Below are 23,049 nucleotides of genomic sequence, written 5' to 3'. Positions count from 1 at the left end.
AGACGGGAATAGGTGCGCACACCCGATTTTTTTGAAATTTTTACCACATGTAGGTCTCGTTGCCCTGATCACAAAAATATATATATCGTCTAGATGTAGTCCATACTTCCCGAGATATAGGCCATTAAAGTTCCAAATTTTCTTTTAAATTATAATTTTCTTTTGCATTAGCCGGCCTTCGGCCGGGGATTTAAGACTTTCTCCTATGGACAGGGGCAAATCTAGGGAACGGGAACAAAAATTTATTTTAAATTATAAATGTTTCTCTAATTAGCCGGCCTTTGGCCGGGGATTTAAGACTTTCTGCTATGGACAGGAACAAGTCTCGGGAACGGGCACAAAATTTTCTTTTAAATTAAATTTATTTTAAATTATAAATGTTTCTCTAATTAGCCGGCCTTCGGCCGGGGATTTAAGACTTTCTGCTATGGACAGGAACAAGTCTCGGGAACGGGCACAAAATTTTCTTTTAAATTAATTTTTTTTCTAAATAGCCGGCCTTTGGCCGGCGTCTTAAGACTTTCACCTATGGACAAGTGCAAATCTAGGGAATGGAAACAAAACTTTATTTTATATTATTAATTTTTCTCTAAATAGCCGGCCTTCGGCCACATATTTTTGGAACTTTAAAGGCCTATATCTCGGGAAGTATGGACCACATCTAGACGATATATTTTTGTGATCAGGGCAACGAGACCTACCTGTGGTAAAAATTTCAAAAAAATCGGCCGTGCGCGTGTGAACCCGTCTTAAGCCAAATGTTCTTTAAGTAGCCGACATTTAACACGGTTATTTTCGGAACTTCGGAGGCCCATATCTCGGGAAGTATGGACTTCCGCAATAAATGTTATATATATTTGTGATCAGGGTAACGAGACCTACCTGTGGAAAAAATTTGGTCCCGATCCGAGCTTAATGCTTAAACTCATCTTAAACCCAATTTTTTCATAATTTTCAGCGGTGGGTCGGCAAAGGAAATTTAAGCGACATGTTCATAATAATGTTTTTACATTCGTCCGAGTTCGACAATCCTTAGCTTATTCAACATTTTCATATGTAGTAAAAGTTTTTATCTCAAATACAAAAAATTACATTTTGTTTATTGTTATTACGAGGACCCAATCACTTTAAATCGCAAGTTTTCTTAAGTAACCGGACTTCGGCCGGGGACAGGAGCAAATTTCAGAGTCGCGAACTGAATTTTTTTCAAATCGTAACTTTGGAGGCCAGGAGCAAGTTGATTTTAAGCATTAAGCTCGGATAAAATTATAATTCTTTCTATATAGCCGGCCTTCGGCCGGAGTTTTAAGACTTTCTGCTATGGACAGGTGCAAATCTAGGGCACGGGAACAAAATATCTTTCAAATTGAAAAATTTTCTTTAAGTAGCCGACATTTAACAATGGAATTTTCAGAACTTCGGAGGCCCATATCTCGGGAAGTATGGACTTCCGCAATAAATGTTATATATATCTGTGATCAGGGTAACGAGACCTACCTGTGGAAAAAATTTGGTCCCGATCCGAGCTTAATGCTTAAACTCATCTTAAACCCAATTTTTTCATAATTTTCAGCGGTGGGTCGGCAAAGGAAATTTAAGCGACATGTTCATAATAATGTTTTTACATTCGTCCGTGTTCGACAATCCTTAGCTTATTCAACATTTTCATTCTTAAGTACATATGTAGTAAAAGTTTTTATCTCAAATACAAAAATTACATTTTGTTTGTTGTTAAAATATATTCTTATTGGATTCAAAGATTTACCTGATTTGCGATTCAGCTGATTTAGGCAGCAGCAAATTATGAGTATCGTTCAGCTTTTGATTGTTGACGTTTTTGTTGTTCAGTGCATTTAGAATTTTTGTTGATGATGTAGTTGTTGTTGTTGGTTGATTTATTAATGAATCACCAGCACCACTAACGGAACAACTTCCAAAATTAAAAGCGCTCGTAAAGATTAACAAAATCAATGCGTGTGTAAGAAGAGGTGAAAAACGCAGACGGCGTAAAATGTTCTTGTTGGACGACGACATAGAAGAGAATGTGGAAGTATCAATATTGGCCGGGTTTTGTGTTGATAATGTTAAAATGGTGGGGGATGAGGCGAAAATCTGAAGACCACGAAATCGGGGACTTCCTCCCATTGATTTTTCAAAAGATTTCACTTTTCGACTATTTATCGATTTATTATTAGTTTCATTTTTCCCATTAAAATTTCTAGTCCGTCTTTGACAATTTTCAGAACAGGGCAAACGTTTAACTTTTTCCATTTTCATTCAATTTATTTCACTTGCAAAAAAAAACTTTAAAGAAAATAAATTAAATTATCACTATATTCTTTAATTCTATTGTGCAGCAAAAAGAATTATCGTGAGCAAATTCGCACTAACCACCTCAAATTGTTTCCACGAGCTACGACTGTTTGAAGTTTCCCCAAGATTTTTCTCGTGTATTTTGTTTTTATATTCTTTCTGACAGCACAATTTTTTTGTTTTCCCCAACTTCTCTTATCTACCAAATCGTGAACAAATCCGCTGTTTCCGCGAGCTACGACTATATTTTTCCTTCCGTTCCGACCGTACTGAGACTACTGAACTAGTGATAAGCAAAGTCGATTTCGGTTAGTCGATTAATCGATTATTAGTCGCGAAGTCGATTATTGACTGTGCGAAAATAGCGAAAATCGGATAATCGAGTAATTGTGCCATGACTGCAGCGTTGCCGTTTTGGGAATTTTGGACCAAATTTGGTCCGAAAAATAAATAAATTATTAATATTATAGCTGGTTTATACATATGCTCCGAAATCCACTATTCGAAATTATAGTACGTTTATATATAACCGGATATAACAAACCAGCTAGTGTTTGGTTTACATTCGGCGTCTTTTCGTGATTTCGAAGGCGTTTCGTGATTTCGCGCGGAATCATGCAAAATTTATCATGATTTCGCATACAAAAATGAAATCATCTCATTTCGTGATTTCAGCGAAATCAACATCGAAATCACAATACACATGATATACAACCCTGTTTTTGCCTAAAATAGTACCAAAAGTTGCAACACTTTTCATGTATCACAATAAACAAGGTAGATGGTCAATTGCTGCAACAAAAAAATTAAGTATCAAAATTTGTAAACAATGTGAAAAAAATTTTAAATTACTTCGTTAAAATGCTATTTTTCATTGTGTTCTCGTACTTTTTTAATGGTAATGTTAGAAAAAAGAGCGAATTGTCAAGAATTGCTTCCCCATACAAATTTCTTAAAAAATACGGGAACAAAAGAAGTGACGGAACTTGCAAAAACTGCAGCAGAAATGTAAAAATCAACGTATCAACTACCGCATTTAGATGATAATGAACATGTTGCTAGTGTCTACTATGCCAAAAGTGTATGGCAGAAAACAGAAGAATAGGGTGTTATTCGGCGCTATTTTTATTTAAAGAGAAGTGCAAATCTTGCTATATTTCGGAGTAGGGGAACGCATTTTTAGCACTAAACGGGAAAACTGCTGCAGGTATTAATATTTTCCAAGTTCTGAACACAAATTTTATCTATCAAAATTTTTTATTATGATGTCTGATAAAATCATTTTGTATTTTTTTATTTGTTAGTACTATACACAATTTATACGATATATAGATAATTTTACGATAATTTTCGAAATAAAGTTGTAAAGTTCTATATTGTCGTATATTTTTGATGACTAATTCAATTTACAAAAACTTGTTTTGAAAATTCATGTTCGATCAGCTGCGCATATGCATCTACCTTGATTATTGTGATATGTTCGAAATCAACAAAACAATAAGTGTAAACACCGGGGTGTATTTCAGGATTTCGTGAAATCCAGCGGATTTTAGAGCTCAAGTATAAACATGGCATAGGTTTCAAATAAATCCTTACCCAGCGTTTACACATGCCAGTGACATTTCGAAAAATTCAATACATACACAATTTTTTACTATCACAAGCTCTGTTCCAGAACTAAAAAGTTTTTACAATTTTTACACATTTTGCGTTCCCGTACACAAAATTTATATGAAAATCGTTTACTACTTTTATAACTTTTACGACTTTTACCACTTTATAAAGTACGGGAACAGGCCAACAATTACATTTTTTGAATTGTCGACTCTACTGGCACTAGATTTTTCATGCCAGCAAAATTTTGAACTGGCTGCCAGTGATATGTCGAAACTGAAAAAAGAGTTGCCGAGACTATTTTTTAATCCATGTACATTTTTGTTTCTTTTAAGAATGCAAAGATTTAATGCATATTTTCAAAAAGGTTATGAAATACAAATAATACATCTCGGTAGCTGCAATATATTAGTGGTAAATAAAGACATAATTTTGATGTTTTTCATGAAAATATAAGTTGACAAATAATTTCCCCTCTGGGATTATACAATACTGAAAAGACGGCAATACCAGATTCATTATTGGTCTGTTCCAGAACTACAAGAATCTACTAATTTTTACTATTTTTTTCGATAACATAAAGGAAAAAATGTTATCGTAGTAAAAAATAGTAGCTTCTTGCAGCTTCTGGAACAGAGCATATGTTTATGATTGAAAACAATCTTTTTAAAACAAAATAAAATAAGAATAATAAAATATGTTGTGAATTGTGGTTTAAATTTAAAATATAATGCAATTTTGTGTGTTATATGCGGCTTAAAATAATTTTTATATTGAACTTGCACTGGCATGTGTAGACACACAAGTCGAACACTTTTTCGGCATTTTCGAGTATAATACATGTACTCAGCTGGCACCAATTTACTGGCATGTGTAACTACAGCGTTAGAAAGAAGGTTAACCCTGCAAAAGGCTATAATATAAACATATGCTCTGTTCCATAACCTGCAAGAAGCTACTATTTTTACTACGATAACAATTTTTCCTTCGACAAAAATAGTAAAAATTAGTAGATTCTTGCAGTACTGGAACAGACCAATAGCCTTATAAGCATTTTAATTGTACCCTGCGTTTACACATGACAGGACAGTTGGGTTAATGCATTGATTGTCAAAATCCCAAAACTTGCCTGTGTGACGTAGGCGTCCAGACAACTGCAAAAACAGTTGTAAAATTATTAATGAATATCATCGATTTATTTTCGTTTTCCGTTCACACATTTTGTTTTTTTACATATTCTTTTGTCTTCAGCACATTTGAATTATCATCTCACTTCTTTTTCATAAAAATGTCAACAATTTGTTAACCCACTGTCTGTGAAAAAATATGGACAGCTGGAAGACAGCCGACAAATGTATGTATGTGTTAGTAAATCAGAGTTGTATTTGAAAACAAACTGTCTGGTGTAAACGTGTAGTTACCGATATTTGTCAGTAACTCACAAAATGAGTTACAGAATTCCACTACCGATTGCCAGATACGTTGATTTTACATTTCTGCAAGAGTTTTTGCAATTTCTGCCATTTTTCCGTTTCCACGCTGTTTGAACATATTTGTATAGGAAAGTATTTTTGACATTTCGCTCTTTTGCTATTTTTACCAAGAAAAAAGTACAGGAACACAATGAAATATTAATATTAACAAATACTATGTTTACATTTACGAAATCCACTCGATTTCAGCTGTCAATTCCTTTGCGTATACGTCAAATGAAAACTCATCTGAAATCGATTGGATTTCATTTGACGTTTGAGCAATGGAATTGACAGTTGAAATCGAGTGGATGTCGGAAATGTAAACATACTCTTATGTTACAAGCTGAAACTTTCACACGAAACATTCCCATTATTTTGGCGTTCTTAGGTCGAGTTCCCCATTACAGTAATTTCATAAAATTACTTTTGTATGTCCCGGTCCACACTAGCGTGAATTTCATTAAAAAATTTCATGAAATCAAATTCCCCACTACAGCAATTTTATGATTTTATTCCATGGTATAAGTAAAGAGGTAGATTTAAATGAAAAAATCTATAGAACCCTTGTTTTTCTTGAATTTCTAAAACTTCAAAATGAAAGCAACAAGTGAGTTTGTTTACAATGCATTTTTTGAGCATTTTATAAAAAACGAGAAAAATGAATGAAGAGTTATGTTTTCTCCACATAATGTGAATATGATCAACTAATTGTTTCAATGCAAATCTCACCAATATCTTCCATACAAATGGTCTAAAAACAATTTTAAAAATCATTGAATTCGATTGTTTTTAAAATTATGCCAAACAATTATTCAAACACCACACACACATACACAGTTTGTTTATATTGTTTTGAAGTTTTAGGCACACTCGAATGAAAAAATTTAAATTGACATAAAGCTTTGGCTAACCTTTATTATTAAACCATGTTTTATTCTACTATGGAGGTCGAACTAGAGACGCATAATTTCATGCAATTTTTTCAATGAAATCACTCTAAGGCCGCCATCAGACCATCTGCTTTTTCACATGTATGTTGTCACTTTGGGTATACTAATATACAGAACAGCTGATTCATACATGTGAAAAAGCAGATGGTCTGATGGCGACCTAATGTGGACCGGGACTATGGAACTCGATCTATGAACGCCAAAATAATGGGAAAGTTTCGTATGAAAGTTTTAGCGTGTAACATGAGAGATAGTAAAACTTATGTGCTTTTTTACATTAGCACGAAAAACAGGTTTTAGGGCTGTTTCGTCATTTATTTGCTAAAACAGGCATCATTTTGCGTCATTTCCCAGCAAATAACAGTCAGTTCCGAATAAGTGTAATAAATTAAATAAAGCATTGTAGAAACGTAATCTAAAAGGAACCATGTTTTATTTGGTACAAATCGTATCGTGGAATAAAACAACGTCTACACGGAGATTAGTTAAACCTAATTCCGTAACAATTGGTGTCAGCATTGAGATTACGATCATCCTACAATGAAGTTTAAGGATCTACGAGTTGAAGACTTGAAGAAGGAGCTAAGTAAGTTGGAGTTGTCTTCCACTGGCCACAAGGAAGAACTACAAAAGCGCTTGTTGGAAGAGTTCGAGCGCCGTGGAATGAACATCGACGCATATGAATTCGACAGTAAGGAGGAAGTCGAGTTATCGGCAAAGGGCGAAACCAGCGTTGAGGAAGTTTCATCGGTAGCTGCCAGGGGTGACGATTTGAAATCAATGCTGGCTATGATTATGCAGGAAAAAGATAAGGAAAAGACAGCGCTTGGCGTTAACGGCGGTCTCTGGCAATTTAATGTCATGCCATTCGGGCTCTGCAACGCCCCGGCCACCTTTGAAAGACTGACGGAGAGGGTGCTGAAAGGGTTGCAGGGAAGTCGTGCCTTATATACTTGGATGACATCATAGTCATGGCACAGACCTTCGACGAACACCTCACGAATTTAAGGAATGTACTCCAGCAGCTATCGTCTTCGGGTCTAAAACTTAACCCGAAGAAGTGAACCTCTTCCAGCGAGAGGTGAAGTTCCTGGGGCACCATGTAACGACGGAGGGCATATCGATGGATAGCGAGAAGATTAAAGCCGTCAGAGACTGGCCGCAGCCTCCAAACCTCCATGAGCTGCGAAGCTTTCTGGGTCTCTGCACCTATTACCGTCGGTTTGTCCCCAATTTTGCCAACATTGCCGCAAGCTTACACCGACTGACTCAAAAAGGGCAGAAATTTCTATGGAGCAACGACCAGGAAGAGGCATTCCAAAAACTCAAAGACATGCTCTACAAAGCCCCTCTTTTGGCGTACCCTGTACCCGGTGGTAAGTTTGTGTTGGACACTGACGCCAGTGCATACGGAATCGGTGGTGTCCTTTCCCAGGAAATAGACGGCCAAGAAAAAGTCATCAGGTACTGCAGCCGAACATTGTCAAAGCCTGAGAGGAATTACTGTGTGACGAGGAGAGAGCTGCTGGCAGTTGTGGAGAACATCAAACACTATCACAAATACCTGTATGGACAGCGCTTCTTGCTAAGAACCGATCATTCCGCTCTGCGATGGCTGCTCCAGTTTAAGAACCCGGAAGGTGGTCAATTGGCCCGTTGGATCGAGAGGCTTCAGAGTTATAACCTAAGTATCGAGCACAGAAAAGGTGGAAAACACGGTAATGCTGATGCCCTGTCTCGTCGGCCATGCAAAATTGAATGCAGACATTGCTCGAAGGCAAAGCAAGTATCGTCGATGTCCGGCTACTGCAGGTTGAGTCCGGCGAGGATTGGTCGGCGGAACAAAGAAAAGATCGCACCCTAGGCAAGATAATTTCTGCTATGGAAATGGTCGAACGTCCTAGTCGCAAAGAAATAGCGCCCGAAAGCCCCCTTTTGAAATCTTATTGGGCCCAGTGGAACAGTCTACTTCTAATAGATGGGTGCCTACATCGTAAGTGGGAGAGCGACGATGGAAAAACTCACCGTAACTTGGTTGTCGTACCAGACTCCAAAATAAAAGATGTCTTGTCAGAGTTTCACGATGGGCCAAGTGGATGACACCTTGGTGTAACAAAGACTGCTGAAAAGATAAAGCAGAGGTTCTACTGGGTCGGCTGTCAGAAATCCATTGCCGACTGGATTGCCAATTGTTAGAGGTGTATAAGAGCTAAAGGTCCAACCCGGAAAAGTCGAGGCTACATGCAACAGTATAATTTAGGAGCTCCATTTGAGAGAATCGCAATGGATGTGGCTGGACCGTTCCCAATAAGTGACTCTGGGAACCGGTATGTCTTGGTGGTCATGGACTACTTCAGCAAATGGCCCGAGGTTTATGCCATCCCAAACCAGGAAGCCAAGACAATAGTGGATGTGTTCAGTAAGAATTGGATTTGTCGCTATGGTGTCCCATCCGAGGTTCATTCCGATCAAGGAAGAAATTTTTTGTCAGTGATTTTCATAGAAATGTTTGACACATACGGAATCAAGAAAACCAGGACAACGCCTCTACATCCACAATCAGATGGCATGATGGAAAGATTTAATCGCACCCTGCAAGAGCATCTACGGAAGGTGGTAGATAGCAGTCAAAGAGACTGGGATGAGCATATTCCAAAATTCCTACTGGCCTATACATCGGCCATTCATGACTCCACATCTCGAACCCCAGCCAAAGTTCTGTTCGGAAATGAATTGAAGCCACCTGGTGATTTGATATTCGGTGCCAAACCAAACCCCGAAACTGATGATGATGAAAACAGTCAAAACTCATTCAGTGAAGTCCACGATGCAGTACGTCATCGGATAAAAATAGTCAGCAACCACATGAAGGCGAGGTACGACCGAGCGGCAAATACTGATGGGTTCCAAGAAGAGCAACTGGTACTATTGTTCAACCCACAACGAAAAAAAAGGACTATGCCCCAAACTCCAAACGCACTGGGAGGCCCCTATAAGGTAGTCACGAAAATAAATGACGTCGTGTATCGCATACAAAAGAGCGACAGCCCTAGGTCGAAGATGAAGGTGGTACATCTAGAACGGTTGGCCCGCTATGGAACGAAGACTGTGCCCAGTCAAGACGAACAGGCTTAAGCAGGAGCCAGTGTTACCAATGCCCAACCCAACGAGCGGGAACTGTGCCTATTCGGGACGAACAGGCTTAAACGGGAGGCAATGTTACGAATGTAACTGATAGATTTAACTTAATTTATTTGATTTTCCGTTAATTTGAATTATAACGTAGACTTCCATTGAGCAGTTACTTTGTTTAAATCGAGTACCACAACAACAAATATTGGATAGAATTCTCTTAATCATTCTAGTTCTTACTTTACATGTTACTGATGTGCCTTTGTTTCCATTTGTTTTGCCATAATCATTCAATTATCGCCTAGTTTTCCAATTCTTGTATTTGTTTTTGTTGTACTTTCTTGTATAATAGCCCAGCAAAAAAGTTTGGAAGTAGTGCAATGCAGAGTTATGATTTCAATACATCTTTCGATGCAGTCCACACGGAGTTATGAAAATGCACTGCGCTCGATACATTTTGGAAGCACTCGCTTAAAGATCCCTAGCCAAGCAAGCCAATATTTTGATCCCTACAGTCGCAGTCTTTTTTTCTGAACACAAGAAAGAGTGTTAAAATTCTAAAGGACTGCGTACATAAGCTGCTCTGCCTGATTGCCTTGCTTTCCTGCTTCATTTTTGACATAATAAAAATAAAAGAATAAAGAGGGCCGAGGAAATTTCGAACTGGGTTGCCCTTTTCTTTTTTATTCTTTTATCAGAAGTAAGCAAGGTAAGCAGGCAAGGCAGCTTATGTACGCAGGCCTTAAGAATTTGTTTTATAAAAAATAAAGAAATAAAAACTAAAGTTATGAACATTGCTGTAATTCACGAGACGCAAATTAGTTTTGAAGTGGAGTTGGAGTTTTTTGGAAATCTGAACTGAAGTAGGAGGAAAAATGAAAAACCATTTGGATGATGAAGCAATATCAATTTCGATGTCATAACCCTGCGTTTACAAATGACAGGACAGTTGAGTTCATGTATTGATTGTCAAAATCGCACAACTTGCCTGTGTGACGTAGGCGTCCCGACAACTGCAAAAACAGTTTTAAAATTTTGAATGAAAATCATCGATTTTTTTTTATTTTCCGTTCACATATTTTGTTTATGTCCATGTTCTTTTGTTTTCAACACATTTCAATTATTATGTCACCTATTTTTACAAAAATGTCAAAAATTTGTCTTCCTTTCTGTCTGTGAAAAAATGATGGACAGCTGGCAGACAAACGACAAATGTATGTATGCGTTAGTAAATCAGAGTTGTATTTGAAGACAAACTGTCTTGTGTAAACGCCTAGTAAAAGGCAGAGTAGAGGAAGTAAACTTATACCCTGGTTACACTATTGAAGGTTAACCCACTGGGTTTAATAGATCCAGTGGGTTAATCTTTGCTGGTTACACTTAGCTTTTCGAGGATATAAACTGTCAGCTGTTGTTTGTTTACGTATACATACAAAATAACTAATAAAGTCGTGTTTTACACTTTTACAATTTCTCGTATGAGATATCGTCCCCTCTTTGCTCATATTGGTATATTTTACACACAGGGATACATTTTTGTATCATGGTATCAAGCGTACTTTTTGTTAAAAAAAGTGTCTAATGTAAAAAAAATAAATAATTTTATGATTTTCAAATAACTTTAGTTTTATTAACTCCATAAAATCTCATGCGACCAGTCGTAAACGTGTAAAACACGACAAACTCTGTTGCAAAAACAGTTGCAACTTTTGGTACTTTTTGAGTAGAGTTGGATTTTTTTGCACAAATACCGAATACAACACTGTATTTTTGGTGGATTTGTGCCGGATTTAAAATAAACCCAGTCGTGAGAGGATTTAATTTTTGTATGGCAAATCTGGTCAGATTTGACCAGATTAAGCAATAAATCCTCATAAAGTGGGTTAACCCGGCAAAAAACTGTAGTGTAACCGCACTATTAAGCTGGGTACACATTAGGTGTGTTCGTTTACTCAACAATTCGTACAAGTTCAGTAACTTCTTGTAATCGGCTAAGGTATTTTGCATTGTACTGTAGAGTAAACGAACAACATCCAGTAACAATTTGTACAAATTTTGAGTAAACGAACACAAATATTGTCAGTTTTGAATGACGATATTTCGCAATTATCGATAACTGTCAAACCAGCCAGCAACCACAAAACATTTTGTGGTTGCCTGATGAATGACAAAAATGAACGGCCACACTAGCAAGCAACAACAAAGCTGTCATTCAAAACTGACAATGTGTACCCAACTTTAGTTACGATCAAATTTAATGGAGAGTTTTTATAATTTGTGTTAATGTAATAAAGTTAATATTCTTGTTTTACACGAATAAGCAATGTATTTTATTTATTTTGGGATATTTGCAATGGCTTGCATTTTATAACATCTCTAGACTACATTTAAATTCAATCCAAAACACTACATCAAAGGCTGTGATTTGGATCGAAAATGGAGTGCATATTTATATCCCGACAGTTATCGTTTGGAAGTATCTAAAGCATGCATCTGGCAACCTCGAGAAGCCAACTAACAACAAACACACAGACGCACACTCGCACTAAGCAAGCGAACAACAACAACACATATATACGGGATACAAACACAGAAGACAGACATGACTTAATGGACTCCCAGCAAAAAGTTTGCATCCGCGGATGCAGTTAAATCTTATGAATTTTACAAGAGAGCGCGCAGCTAGGATGCACTCCATTTTGCTTCCACAGTACATAGCTAGGATGCACTCCATTTTCGATCCAAATCACAGCCTTTGATCTAGTATTTTGGATTGAATTTAAATGCAGTCTAAAGATGCTATAAAATGCAAGCCATTGCAAATATCCCAAAATAAATAAAATACGTTGCTTATTCGTGTAAACAAGAATATTAACTTTATTACACTAATACAAATTATAAAAACTCTCCATTAAATTTGATCATAACTGAGTTTACTTCCTCTGCTCTACTTTTTGTGACACCGCAACTGATATTGCTTCATCATCCAAATGGTTTTTCTTTTTCCTCCAACTCCAGTTCAGATTTCCAAAAAAAACTCTAACTCCACTTCAAAAATAATTTGAGTCTCGTGAATTACAGCAATGTTCGTATCTTTAGTTTGTATTTCTTTATTTTTTTTTAACAAATTCTTATAATTTTAGACACTCTTTCTTGTGTTCAGAAAAAAAGACTGCGACTGTAGGGATCAAAAAATTCATAACTCCGTGTGGACTGCATCGAAAGATGTATTGAAATCATAACTCTGCATTGCACTACTTCCAAACTTTTTTGCTGGGAAATACAAGAGTAGCAAACTAAACGATAATTACAAAACAAACAAAAGCACATTAATTAAAGGTAAAGTAAGAACTAGAATGATGAAGAGAATTCTACATGGTAGTTGTTGTTGCTTAAATAAAGTAACTGCGTTATAAAACTTTACGTTACAATTCAAATTTTTCGTAACAATATAATATAGCTTAAACATTTTGGGTAGCGACCAAAAAACACGAAAAGTCAGAAATAAATATTTTATTTTTCTTAAACTCACTTCATATAAACTTATACTAAATTGGCCGTGTTTGGCCGTGATTTTGCCACCTAGAGCACGTTATTGAAAGTCTTCTGCATTAGTATTACTAGGTTTTAAAACCCGATTTTGCCCGTTTTTTTTATTATTTATCAGATTTTATAAGGTTACTTTTCACTGAAAAGTCTTAAAACTGTGTAATACTATGTTTACATTTACGAAATCCACTCGATTTCATCTGTCAATTCCTTTGTATATACGTCAAATGAAAACTCATCAGAAATCGATTGGATTTCATTTGACGTTTGAGCAATGGAATTGACAGGTGAAATCGAGTGCATTTCGTAAATATAAACATAGTATAAGTTTGGTTTGAGGAAATAAATAATAAATTTAAAAAAATAAAAAAAAAATAAAAATAAGTAATGGCGACAAATTTCCTTATATCCTTGGTTTTCTATAAACGGTGCGGAAGTAGTAAGCTTTATTTTATCTCTCTTTTACATTATTAATCATTGATACGGCTTAAAGATGTTCTAAACTCGCCTTTATTAACGTATGTTCAAAAAATATACAAAATTGTAATAAAAATTCGTTTGAAAATCTACTCGAGGGTATAAATTTTTTTTTTTACTTACTACCGTGATTGTTTTTAACAATTTGTTGTGTAGAAGAAATCTAAGCTATTATACCTATATTACATAATTTAAAAAGTTAAAAAATCCTTTAATTTCGCTCTTATTCATTTTTGTCTCAAAAACAGGATGTGATTTACGTTTATTGAACAATGTGACCGCATCTGAATGATGAAGAAACCGAACGTGAAAGATCGAAGAAAGAAAATGAATTATATAAATGAACGGAATTATATGCACGGCTGGAGCTGGAACTATATGAATTAAAGGAACTATATAAATGAAAGAGCCGGATATAGTTCCAATAGTTCCTTGTCCGGAATAGTTCCTTGGAACTAGTTCGTTCCGGAACTACACAACTCTAAGTGAATCCTTATTTTTTAAATGCAAGTCCATAGTCCCAATTTACATTAGGCGAGTTTACTTGCGGCAATTGTCAGTTTGTGGGTGAGAGAGGGTGTTGAGAGGCAAAGGGTTACCATATGCCTCACCTCTCTCTCCATCAAACTGACAATTGCCGCAAGTAAACTCGCCTAATGTAAATTGGGACATATTTAGTCCCAATTTACATTAGGCGAGTTTACTTGCGGCAATTGTCAGTTTGATGGAGAGGGAGGTGAGGCATATGGTAACCCTTTGCCTCTCAGCCCCCTCTCTCACCTACAAACTGACAATTGCCGCAAGTAAACTCGCCTAATGTAAATTGGGACTTATATTAGGCAATTTTCCTTGCGGCAATTGCCAGTTTGATGAGGAGAGAGGTGAGTCATATGGTAACCCTTTGCCTCCCAACATCCTCTCTAGCCGACAAATTGACAATTGCTGCAAGGAAAATTGCCTAATGTAAATATGGTCTAAGTACAGTTGAATCTCGATTATCCGGGATAGAAAAGAAATGTTGGTATTTTTTTTCCATTTCCTATATTTTTCGTTATAAACTTTATTATCCGGGAGTAAAAGCACACTTTCCAATAAATTTGATTAAGCAAACAAAAGGTAAACAGAAGAAAACTGGAAATTCTCCCATATACACAATTTGTATATTAATGGTATCAAAAACCATGGGACAAAGTCAATTCAGATGAATCTGATGATGGTATTATGTATCCTTCTACAATTTTGTAGATTACCTTTAGAAATATAACAACAATTACTGACTATATTATTATTGTACAATACTATGCATTTTTACTTAAAAATATGGTCCCGACCATAACGGATTATCGAGGTCCGACTGTACTTGCATATTCATTGAAATTGTCATTCCAGTTGCGCAAATGTTTTGAGCTGGGGCTCAATTCTGTTTCTATGAAAATATGAAATGAAAACGCTTATAAAGGGAAAAACTGTCAAATGAAAAAATTATAAAGGAAATATTTTTCGTTTCAAATTTTCATAGAACAAGAATCCAGACCCAGCACTGTATATATAGTACACGGTGTATATACAAAGAAATCCATTGCTTCAATTAGTAACCTTTTATACATTTTTTAACATAACAAACATAGAAGAAAATCTGGACATGTATTAAATAAAACATATTTATAAATTAAAAGGGGTACATCTTGGTTTTGTTCAATTTAAAATTACTTTAGTTCAATATTATTTGGAGTAATATGAACTTTAACTTCATATTCTTCATCAGTTAAATTGGAAAGTACACCATTGTCATCATTAAGAATTAACGAAAAACGTTTCATAAGGCAACTTTTATCATCACAAAGACTCAAAGATAAATCTAATTTCAAATCCTCGTTTGGTATGTTAGCTGCAGGGAGGTCGATTCGTTTAAGTTGTAAGGCAAATTTACCATCCGAAATAGAACCACGAGTATTTAATGATTTTAAAGTTGAATTAGCACTATTGAGACTCCATTTTTGTGGCGCTTCCTTTGTGAACTTAAGTTTGGCGTCGAGTGTTACCGTTACCAGAAGATTCATTTGTTTGCATTTTGTCAAGGGTAAACGTTTAATTACTTCCAACCCGGATCGTAAGGGACCATCGCTTTCATCTTCGACAGTACTATGAGGAAATTTCAATTGGAAATTTTGACATGTTTTTGTTTCTACGTCTATGCACAGTAATTGATGATTATTGGTATCGGATATAAGTAAATAACGACCTGTAGTGTCAAAACATAAACCAGCAGGTTCATTGAACTTTTGTAAAGTTTTACCATCGGTGTGTACATATTTACAAGTTTCAATCGTATTACTTTCGATATTGATTACTTTGATTTTATGATTATAAGTGTCAGCCACGTAAACTTTGTCACTAAAATGATTATAACAAACACCCAAAGGATGTTGTAGTTTTGCTGAGTATTGTTTCCCATCTTCATCACCAAATGCAAAGAGGTTCTGAAAGAGTTATTTAAAATATTAGCATCGCTTCTTTCTTGCAGAAATTGATTTTATTACTTACTTGTGGATTACGATCTCCTCCTACAACAGCTAAAACTTTTCCATCCACCATGGATGCTTTTCGTATACTGGAACTTTCACTGTCGGCAATAAACAGAAAGTCTTTAGCCATTGCCAATCCTGAAGGCTGGGCAAATGCAGCGTTTTGTGGATATGAGTTATTTCGATTCTCTTCCATGCCGTTACCAATTAGTGATACACATGTACGAGGTTCAAATTTACGGAATTTCCACCATATCATAGCTTCTGGAAAATATCCCCATATCTGATGAGTACCGGCCATCGATATGAGTATAATGGTTTTTTCAGGTACATTTTGTTCATCCAAATGGAAAGACATATCCATATCCCGTGTACGGTATACTGCTACATCCCAAGGAGACGATATTTGTTGAAGAGGTCCCTCCTTTCCACCGGAACGATCATGACCCTGATGTCCGGTACCAGCCAATGTTTCAACATTTTGCGTTAACAAATTCACTTGGCGTATGGCATGGTTCTCAGTATCGGCTACAATGATCATGTCATTATTGAGAAATGCCACGCCCTGTGGGGAATTAAATCGTGCCGTCGAAATGTGGCCATCAACGAAACCACTTGAACCGAAACCTATTTTCATAAGAACTTCTCCTTGAATATTGAAAATGATAATGCGATGATTTCCAGCATCAGCTACAGCAAACCGTCCATCTTCACTTCTCGCAATTTTGGCTGGAAATTTAAGCTTCGAGGCTGGTAATAAGTCCACTGATAGTCTAATAGGCAATGGGAAATCTTTAAGCTCTTGTTTCTGTGAAAAGAAGCGTAACGCTTGTTCGGTGAAACGCTCCAAAAAGATACCATGACCTTCACCCATCAGCATAAGAAGTGGTGCTCCAGATGGCGATAAAACAATTAATGTTGGCCAGCAACGAACACCAATGCTGCGCCATAAGGACATAGAGGGGTCATTTACAATGGGATGTTCAATATTATAACGCTGTGCTGCAGCCAAAATATTTGACGCATCTTTTTCATTTTCAAACTTGGGACTATGCACTCCTACCACTACCAGCCCACGTTCAATTGGATACAGTTTTTCCAAATGATTAAGTTCGGGTAATATGTGCATACAATTGATGCAACAATAGGTAAAGAAGTCCAAAATAACTAATTTACCACGTAATCCCTCCAAGGTTAAGTGATGACTCACATTGAACCAATCCAAATCTACACAAAAAAGTAATTAGTACAACTAACGCAATGACAAACTCTAATAAGTTTTAACAATTTATTTACCTTTTCCAAATTCATACTTTTGCTTTCTGAGGGAATCTAGAGCAGTATCACCTTCCCAGCGCCTTAGAAAATCTTGAAATATTTGTGATTGAGTCGCTACGTCCTTTGTGGATTGATAGCGCATCTGTAGTTCCTCGGTAATGTAGCTTAGGAGATCGCTTGGTTCCAAGTCTTCAGTTTCCATTTTGGTTATATTTAACAACTTCCTAAACACTTCCTTTGACCTTTTTAAAAACCTCATCAAATTTCGGACTTTCACTGTATTTTGTATTTTTGTTTTTACTGTGAATATAAAAATATTTTTTTCGTGTAATCGATTAATCGAGGTTTTGTGGAAAAATCGATTCGAACACTATCGAACATGTATGCCATTCATGATAAAGTTTATAACAGCAGGTTCCCACGAGCGTTTTAATTACCTTGTTCGCACTTAAATTGTAGTATGTTTAGTTCAGTTCCATAGCGTATACGTCAAATTAAAACCAATGGATTTATGGCGAAGGTTTGTTTGATGTAGGCACAATGAAATAGACATTTGAAATCAAGTGGGAACTTTCCAAAATTTGTTCAAAAACTGCGAAAATATGGCAAAAGGTCATGGTAAGTTTTTATTACACGTTTAGGATGAAAAGAAGTATTTTATGGTAGCAAATTTCGAAGTTCCAAATTTAGTAGCCCCTATTACATTTTGAAAACCAAATTTACAAAAAGGAAAAAATACAGCTGACTGTCACTTCTACCTTTTATAAATATGCCTTGTTATGAACTAAGGCACGACCCTATTATTCAATATTTTCTTTGACATTTAATTTTCAATAACAAAAATGTTGTTTTTGTAAATTTGTTAGTTGTTGTAATTCATGAACTTACCTTTTATAGATATGCCTTGTTATGATTGTATTGGCTTGAATGTAAACTAGCGAAAAATGTTGGTTCCATTACTTACTTTTTTACTTTTTTAAATGTGTTGTATCTCCTAAACTACAGAACCGTTTTTTCATAAAATTTGCAGAACTTGTTTAAGGTTTGCCGTGGTAGTGTACATTTTTATGAATTTCGGAGGAGCTGAGGCACCTTCCCACGTCATTTTTATACGCGAAACTTGTGCTTGTGCGAAACTTGTGATCGTATCGGTTTGAGCATTAATTTTGGGAGACAATGGGGTTGTATTCCGACCCTAGGTAGTACTTATATGGAGCCGAAATAACCGAACATGCCCACCTTTTTAAATATGTTATATCTTGAAAACTCATGACCACGCACACTCTTTTCAATATATTATACTTTCAGGACTACGGAACCTTATTTCATGAAATTTTCAGAAAATGTTCAGGAATGTCCCGTGGTGAAAATAGGCTATATATTTGTTTATGAATTTCAGAGGGTCCTAATGTTTTTTAATCTCTATGTTTGCTATACTTATGAACGAATCGGTTTTCAACTTATGCCATGTTCATACCATCATTTGAATAACGTCGTTCGTTCTCATAATTACGTACACGAATTAACCCGTTCATACGACATGGTACATCATTCATAGCAACATGATTCATATTTTCATAGTTTTTGTTTACTGATTTTAAAGAAAGTTTCAGCCAAAAGACGAGTAAAGTTAATTGATATGAACTGAAAAAATATTTATCCTTCTTTCAGATATCTATTTAAGATTACATTATATTAGTTTCATTCATGTTTTCTATTTTTCCTCGCAATTTTGGGGTTTTCAGTATATTTTAAAATTTTTCTATTTTAAAAATTCACGAGAGAGAGACCTGCCAAAACAACTTTTTGGTATACAGACTTTCCGGCAGGCATTTCATTTTTGTTTCTAAATTTGTACGCGAATTTGAAACGATGGACAAGAAATGTAAATGCAATGAAGGAGAAGACAAAATTTGCTTTGATTTGAATATATACTAGTCGTTAAACCGTTTACTTTTCATTCATATTTTGCAGCTTTTCTAAAAATTTTTGGGTTTTTCATAAATTTTTAAATTTTGTATTTTTCCTGTCATAATTAATTTATTTCGATAAATTCTCTCATTTGTTAGAGATGGGACATATTTTATCGTCGTTCTGAGGGTAATTTAAATTGAACAATGTACACAAATCGTTGTTCGTTCTCAATATTTTGTATGGGAAATGAAGTCATTTCATCGTAATTTGGGGTCGAACAACGAATAGAGAGCGAAACACCGTCAGTCTGAACAAGGCATTAATTTGCTAGACTATGGTGGTTGTGTCCCTGATGAAATGTTCTTAGTTGGGGCCCGACCACGGCCATTTATGCTGTATCTCGAAAACTATGGAACGAATGGAAACGTGCTGGCCTGGGAATCGAACCCGGGCATTCAGATTGCAAAGCGAGCATGCTTTCCATTGCTCCACCGATATTATCGTATTAATAACTCTCTGAAGTGTCCAATTAGACACTCAAAAATGTATCTAATGAGTGGAACAGTTCTTCCCGAGAGCATGATCTTTTTGGATAAGAATGAGACTATCGCATTCGTTTGAGCAATCTTATTAAAGTGACTCATTGGACAAGAAACAGATAGCAAATGTTGGCAGGGTACATATATATAGAGAAAAGTATGAATGTATTGGTGAAAATGGTTTTTAACTTTCCCAGCTAACAATTTTATCCGAGGGCTCTGATATCAGATTTTTTCTGAGATTTTCTGAATATTTTTTAGAATTGTGGCCGATTTCTCTAATATTTTCCTAGAAATTTGACCGATTTTCTATAAGTTTATTTTAAGAATCTCGGCACATTTTCTAAAGAATCTTAAGAATCGTCATTCCGAATTCGTTCCTATTTCTAATGGATTTTCTAAGGGAATATTTTTTCGTTTGATGTCGAAGAACAAAATGACTGGTCATAAAATTCGCATATACAATTTTAATTTTTTTTAATATAAATGCTACATATAATAATTCAAGCTAGTGTTGATAGCTTCAACATTAGGCCGGGGCGATTTGAAAACCTTCATGGGCCCTTCGCGTTTCTTTTTCCTGGGATTGAACTGAGGAAAAAAGTCCACTGGAACATATATCTACCGTGGAAATCGAGCCTCCCGATTTTGACTTTAAGTTTTTTATTGACGTTTTTTGGATATTTTGGCATATAACAGCCAAACCATTGAGATTTTCGATCCAACACAAATACAAGAATTGTAGCCAAGACGGTAGTTAAGAACTCTCTAATACATCGCGAAAGCATTGGAACGCTCCTTCAGGCACTTTTGGCCTTGAGAAAGTGCAAACTTTTCGGAAAATGTCGATAAATGACATTGCGCTACAAAAGTTGACCAGAAAAATATTCAAGAGTTCTGATGCAAAATTATATCGTGTTCGTTCGTTCGTCTTATTCGTTTTATTTTTTTATAACGGTAAAAGTAGTGAAAATCTGGGTTTCTTACATTTTCAAATTTAAACGGACATATCTTCTTTTTTTCACAACGGATTTCTAGCGATCCTTCTTCCTTTTAAAGGTATGAATAATATCTTTAGAACAAGTTATTATTTTATTATTATTAAGTCTGAAAACCCCCACAAAGAAACTATAACTGAATTTCTCATAATTTTCAAAAATATAATGTTTTTTTGTTTTGTTCAATAATTATTTTCAAAATTATGAGAAATTCAGTTATAGTTTTTTTGAGAGGGTTTTCTGACTTAAACCACTATAACTTAGCCATTTGTTAACCGATTTAAATAAATAATAACTTGTTCTAAAGATATTATTCATACCTTTAAAAGGAAGAAGGATCACTAGAAATCCGTTGTGAATAAAAAGAAGATATGTCCGTTTAAATTTGAAAATGTAAGAAACCCAGATTTTCACTACTTTTACCGTTATAAAAAAATAAAACGAAGTGACCCAAACGAACTAAAGGCATTGTCGTTGTCCATGGATCCCAACACGATATAATTTTGCATCAGAACACTTGAATATTTTCGGGTCAAATTTTGTAGCACAATGTCATTTATCGACATTTTCCGAAAAGTTTCCACATTCTTAAGGCCAAAACTGCCTGAAGGAGCGTTCCAATGCTTTTGCGATGTATTAAAGAGTTTTCAATTACTGTCTTGGCTACAATGTTTGTCTTTGTGTTGGATCGAAAATCTTAATGGTTTGGCTGTTATATGCCAAAATATCCGAAAAACGTCAATAAAAAACTTAAAGTCAAAATCGGGAGGCTCGATTTTCACGGTAGATATATGGTCCAGTGGACTTTTATGCTCAGTTCAATCACAGGAGTCAGAAACGCGAAGGGCTCATTAAGGTTTTTTTCCTTCCACACAAATCGCCCCACCCTATTCAACATATATGTAGAAGTATACTTCTGCATATTGTTCTACTGTTAATCATAAAATGATAACAACAGGCTAAAATCATTAGAAAGTTTGAAATTAGAATCTTCCATAAATAGCACATTGAAAGAAAATTGTCTCTGAGTGGGGTTTGTTCTGTACAGTACGACACGTGGCGTCAGCGTCAGAATTATTTCCGTTTTTTTCAGAAAATCTGAACTTTTCTCCGAATTTTTCCAGAATTTCTTTCCGAATTCGGACGAATTTTCTTAAGAAAATCTAAATTTTTCATCGAATTTTCCAGAATTTTCTTCCGAATTCGGACCAAATTATGTCAGAAAATCTAATTTTTTCTCCGAATTTTCCAAGAATTTACTTCCGAATACGGATGGAATTCTTCGCGAAACTCTAATATTTTTTAAGATTTTGCTTCGAAAATTCTTTCCGAATTCGGTAAATGTTAGCTGGGTTGCTATTGTCTTGCCAATACTGTCTGTGTGTAAAAGCCTAGCTAAGCTGTTAATTTAATTATAAAAAAGTTTGAATTTTAATGCGAAATGTAAATTTCTATTATTAAATTTGTTGTGGGCAAAGCAACTGGAGTTGGGTTGCTATCCATAAAAGGCTTTAAATGTTGCCATAAAAACAAAACGACGGGCCACCAACGCAGACCCAGGCCTGCTAGTTTGTAATAATTATTACAAAATTTTACTGAATATTGTTCTTTTAATCAAATTTTGATAGTTGTATAATTGAATAACATTTCTGAGGGAAATTGTTTAATAACTAGACAGCGGAATTTTATGCAACCCCTATTTTTGGTCCGATTCATGTCAAATTTTGGGACTGGGCATATTGTTGGCTTCTGATTAAATTGCAATCGAAACATAAGACATATGCAAAATTATGCAAAATGCATAAAAATTTTAAATATCAATGAGTGCACCCCGATTCATATTAGCTCAATGATATGAGACCTACAGTTTATCGCTGAGTCCGAACGGCGTGTCCTAACACACCACTTATAGAGAAGTTTTACATGGCTGAAATACTCAGGAAATGTCTCCAACATTACTGAGGGGTATTTTGCCACCGTTAAAACTTTTTGATGTTGCCTGGCCGGGGAATCGAACCCACGACCTTCAGCGTGCAAGGCGGGCGTGCATACCATTGCACCACGATGCAAATGCAAAATGTATGCACTTTAAGGGTTGTTTACACCATCTATCAATACCGCAAGGGTATCCTCAGGAGAGGATAACGGGAGTAACGACCCCGCGGACCCTAGTTTTGGCAGGAGTGGAGAGCGTACCAAAATGGTGCAAGTGCTCTGAGAAACCCTGTGTCGGGGCGAGTGAATACCGCCCACAATTATGTATTCCACCGTAGGGGACCGCCTCA

At 35.8% G+C, this 23,049-nt stretch overlaps 2 protein-coding genes across 4 annotated transcripts in view; both read right to left on the bottom strand.

Annotated features, from left to right (window-relative positions):
• The window catches only part of uex (metal transporter uex), a 56,961-nt gene extending 54,293 nt beyond the window's left edge, over positions 1–2,668 (bottom strand). The window contains exons 1-2 of one of the 3 annotated variants that reach the window (XM_073968184.1): positions 2,392–2,668; positions 1,766–2,304 (exon numbers count right to left, since the gene is read on the bottom strand). In XM_073968184.1, coding sequence (XP_073824285.1) covers positions 1,766–2,277 — 512 coding nt within the window. In that variant the 5' untranslated portion in view covers positions 2,278–2,304; positions 2,392–2,668. Of the gene's footprint in view, positions 1–1,765 lie in introns of all 3 variants that reach the window. The other 2 variants (XM_073968185.1, XM_073968183.1) reach the window with 2 other exon arrangements.
• A 12,425-nt stretch (positions 2,669–15,093) lies between these two features.
• LOC141394190 (NHL repeat-containing protein 2) lies at positions 15,094–17,905 on the bottom strand. The gene is made up of 3 exons (XM_073968166.1): positions 17,332–17,905; positions 16,055–17,262; positions 15,094–15,990 (listed from the first exon to the last, which is right to left on the bottom strand). The coding sequence occupies exons 1-3, from the start codon at positions 17,570–17,572 to the stop codon at positions 15,217–15,219; spliced, it is 2,223 nt and encodes a 740-aa protein (XP_073824267.1). The 5' UTR covers positions 17,573–17,905; the 3' UTR covers positions 15,094–15,216.
• Between the last annotated feature and the right edge of the window lie 5,144 nt (positions 17,906–23,049).

This window comes from Musca autumnalis, unplaced genomic scaffold, assembly GCF_047663935.1.
Source record: "Musca autumnalis isolate F117 unplaced genomic scaffold, ASM4766393v1 scaffold_2, whole genome shotgun sequence".
In the NCBI taxonomy this organism is placed as follows: domain Eukaryota; kingdom Metazoa; phylum Arthropoda; class Insecta; order Diptera; family Muscidae; genus Musca; species Musca autumnalis.
Note: the sequence above shows the minus strand (reverse complement) of the source record. Positions and strands in the feature narration are given on the sequence as shown.

Excerpts from the sequence above, each read along its gene's own strand:
- LOC141394190 (XM_073968166.1), bottom strand. The coding sequence starts at position 17,572 with ATGAGGTTTTTAAAAAGGTCAAAGGAAGTGTTTAGGAAGTTGTTAAAT. Across the intron at positions 17,263-17,331 it reads AAAGTATGAATTTGGAAAAG|ATTTGGATTGGTTCAATGTG; the intron begins GTAAATAAATTG and ends TTTTTTGTGTAG. Across the intron at positions 15,991-16,054 it reads GAGGAGATCGTAATCCACAA|AACCTCTTTGCATTTGGTGA; the intron begins GTAAGTAATAAA and ends TAACTCTTTCAG.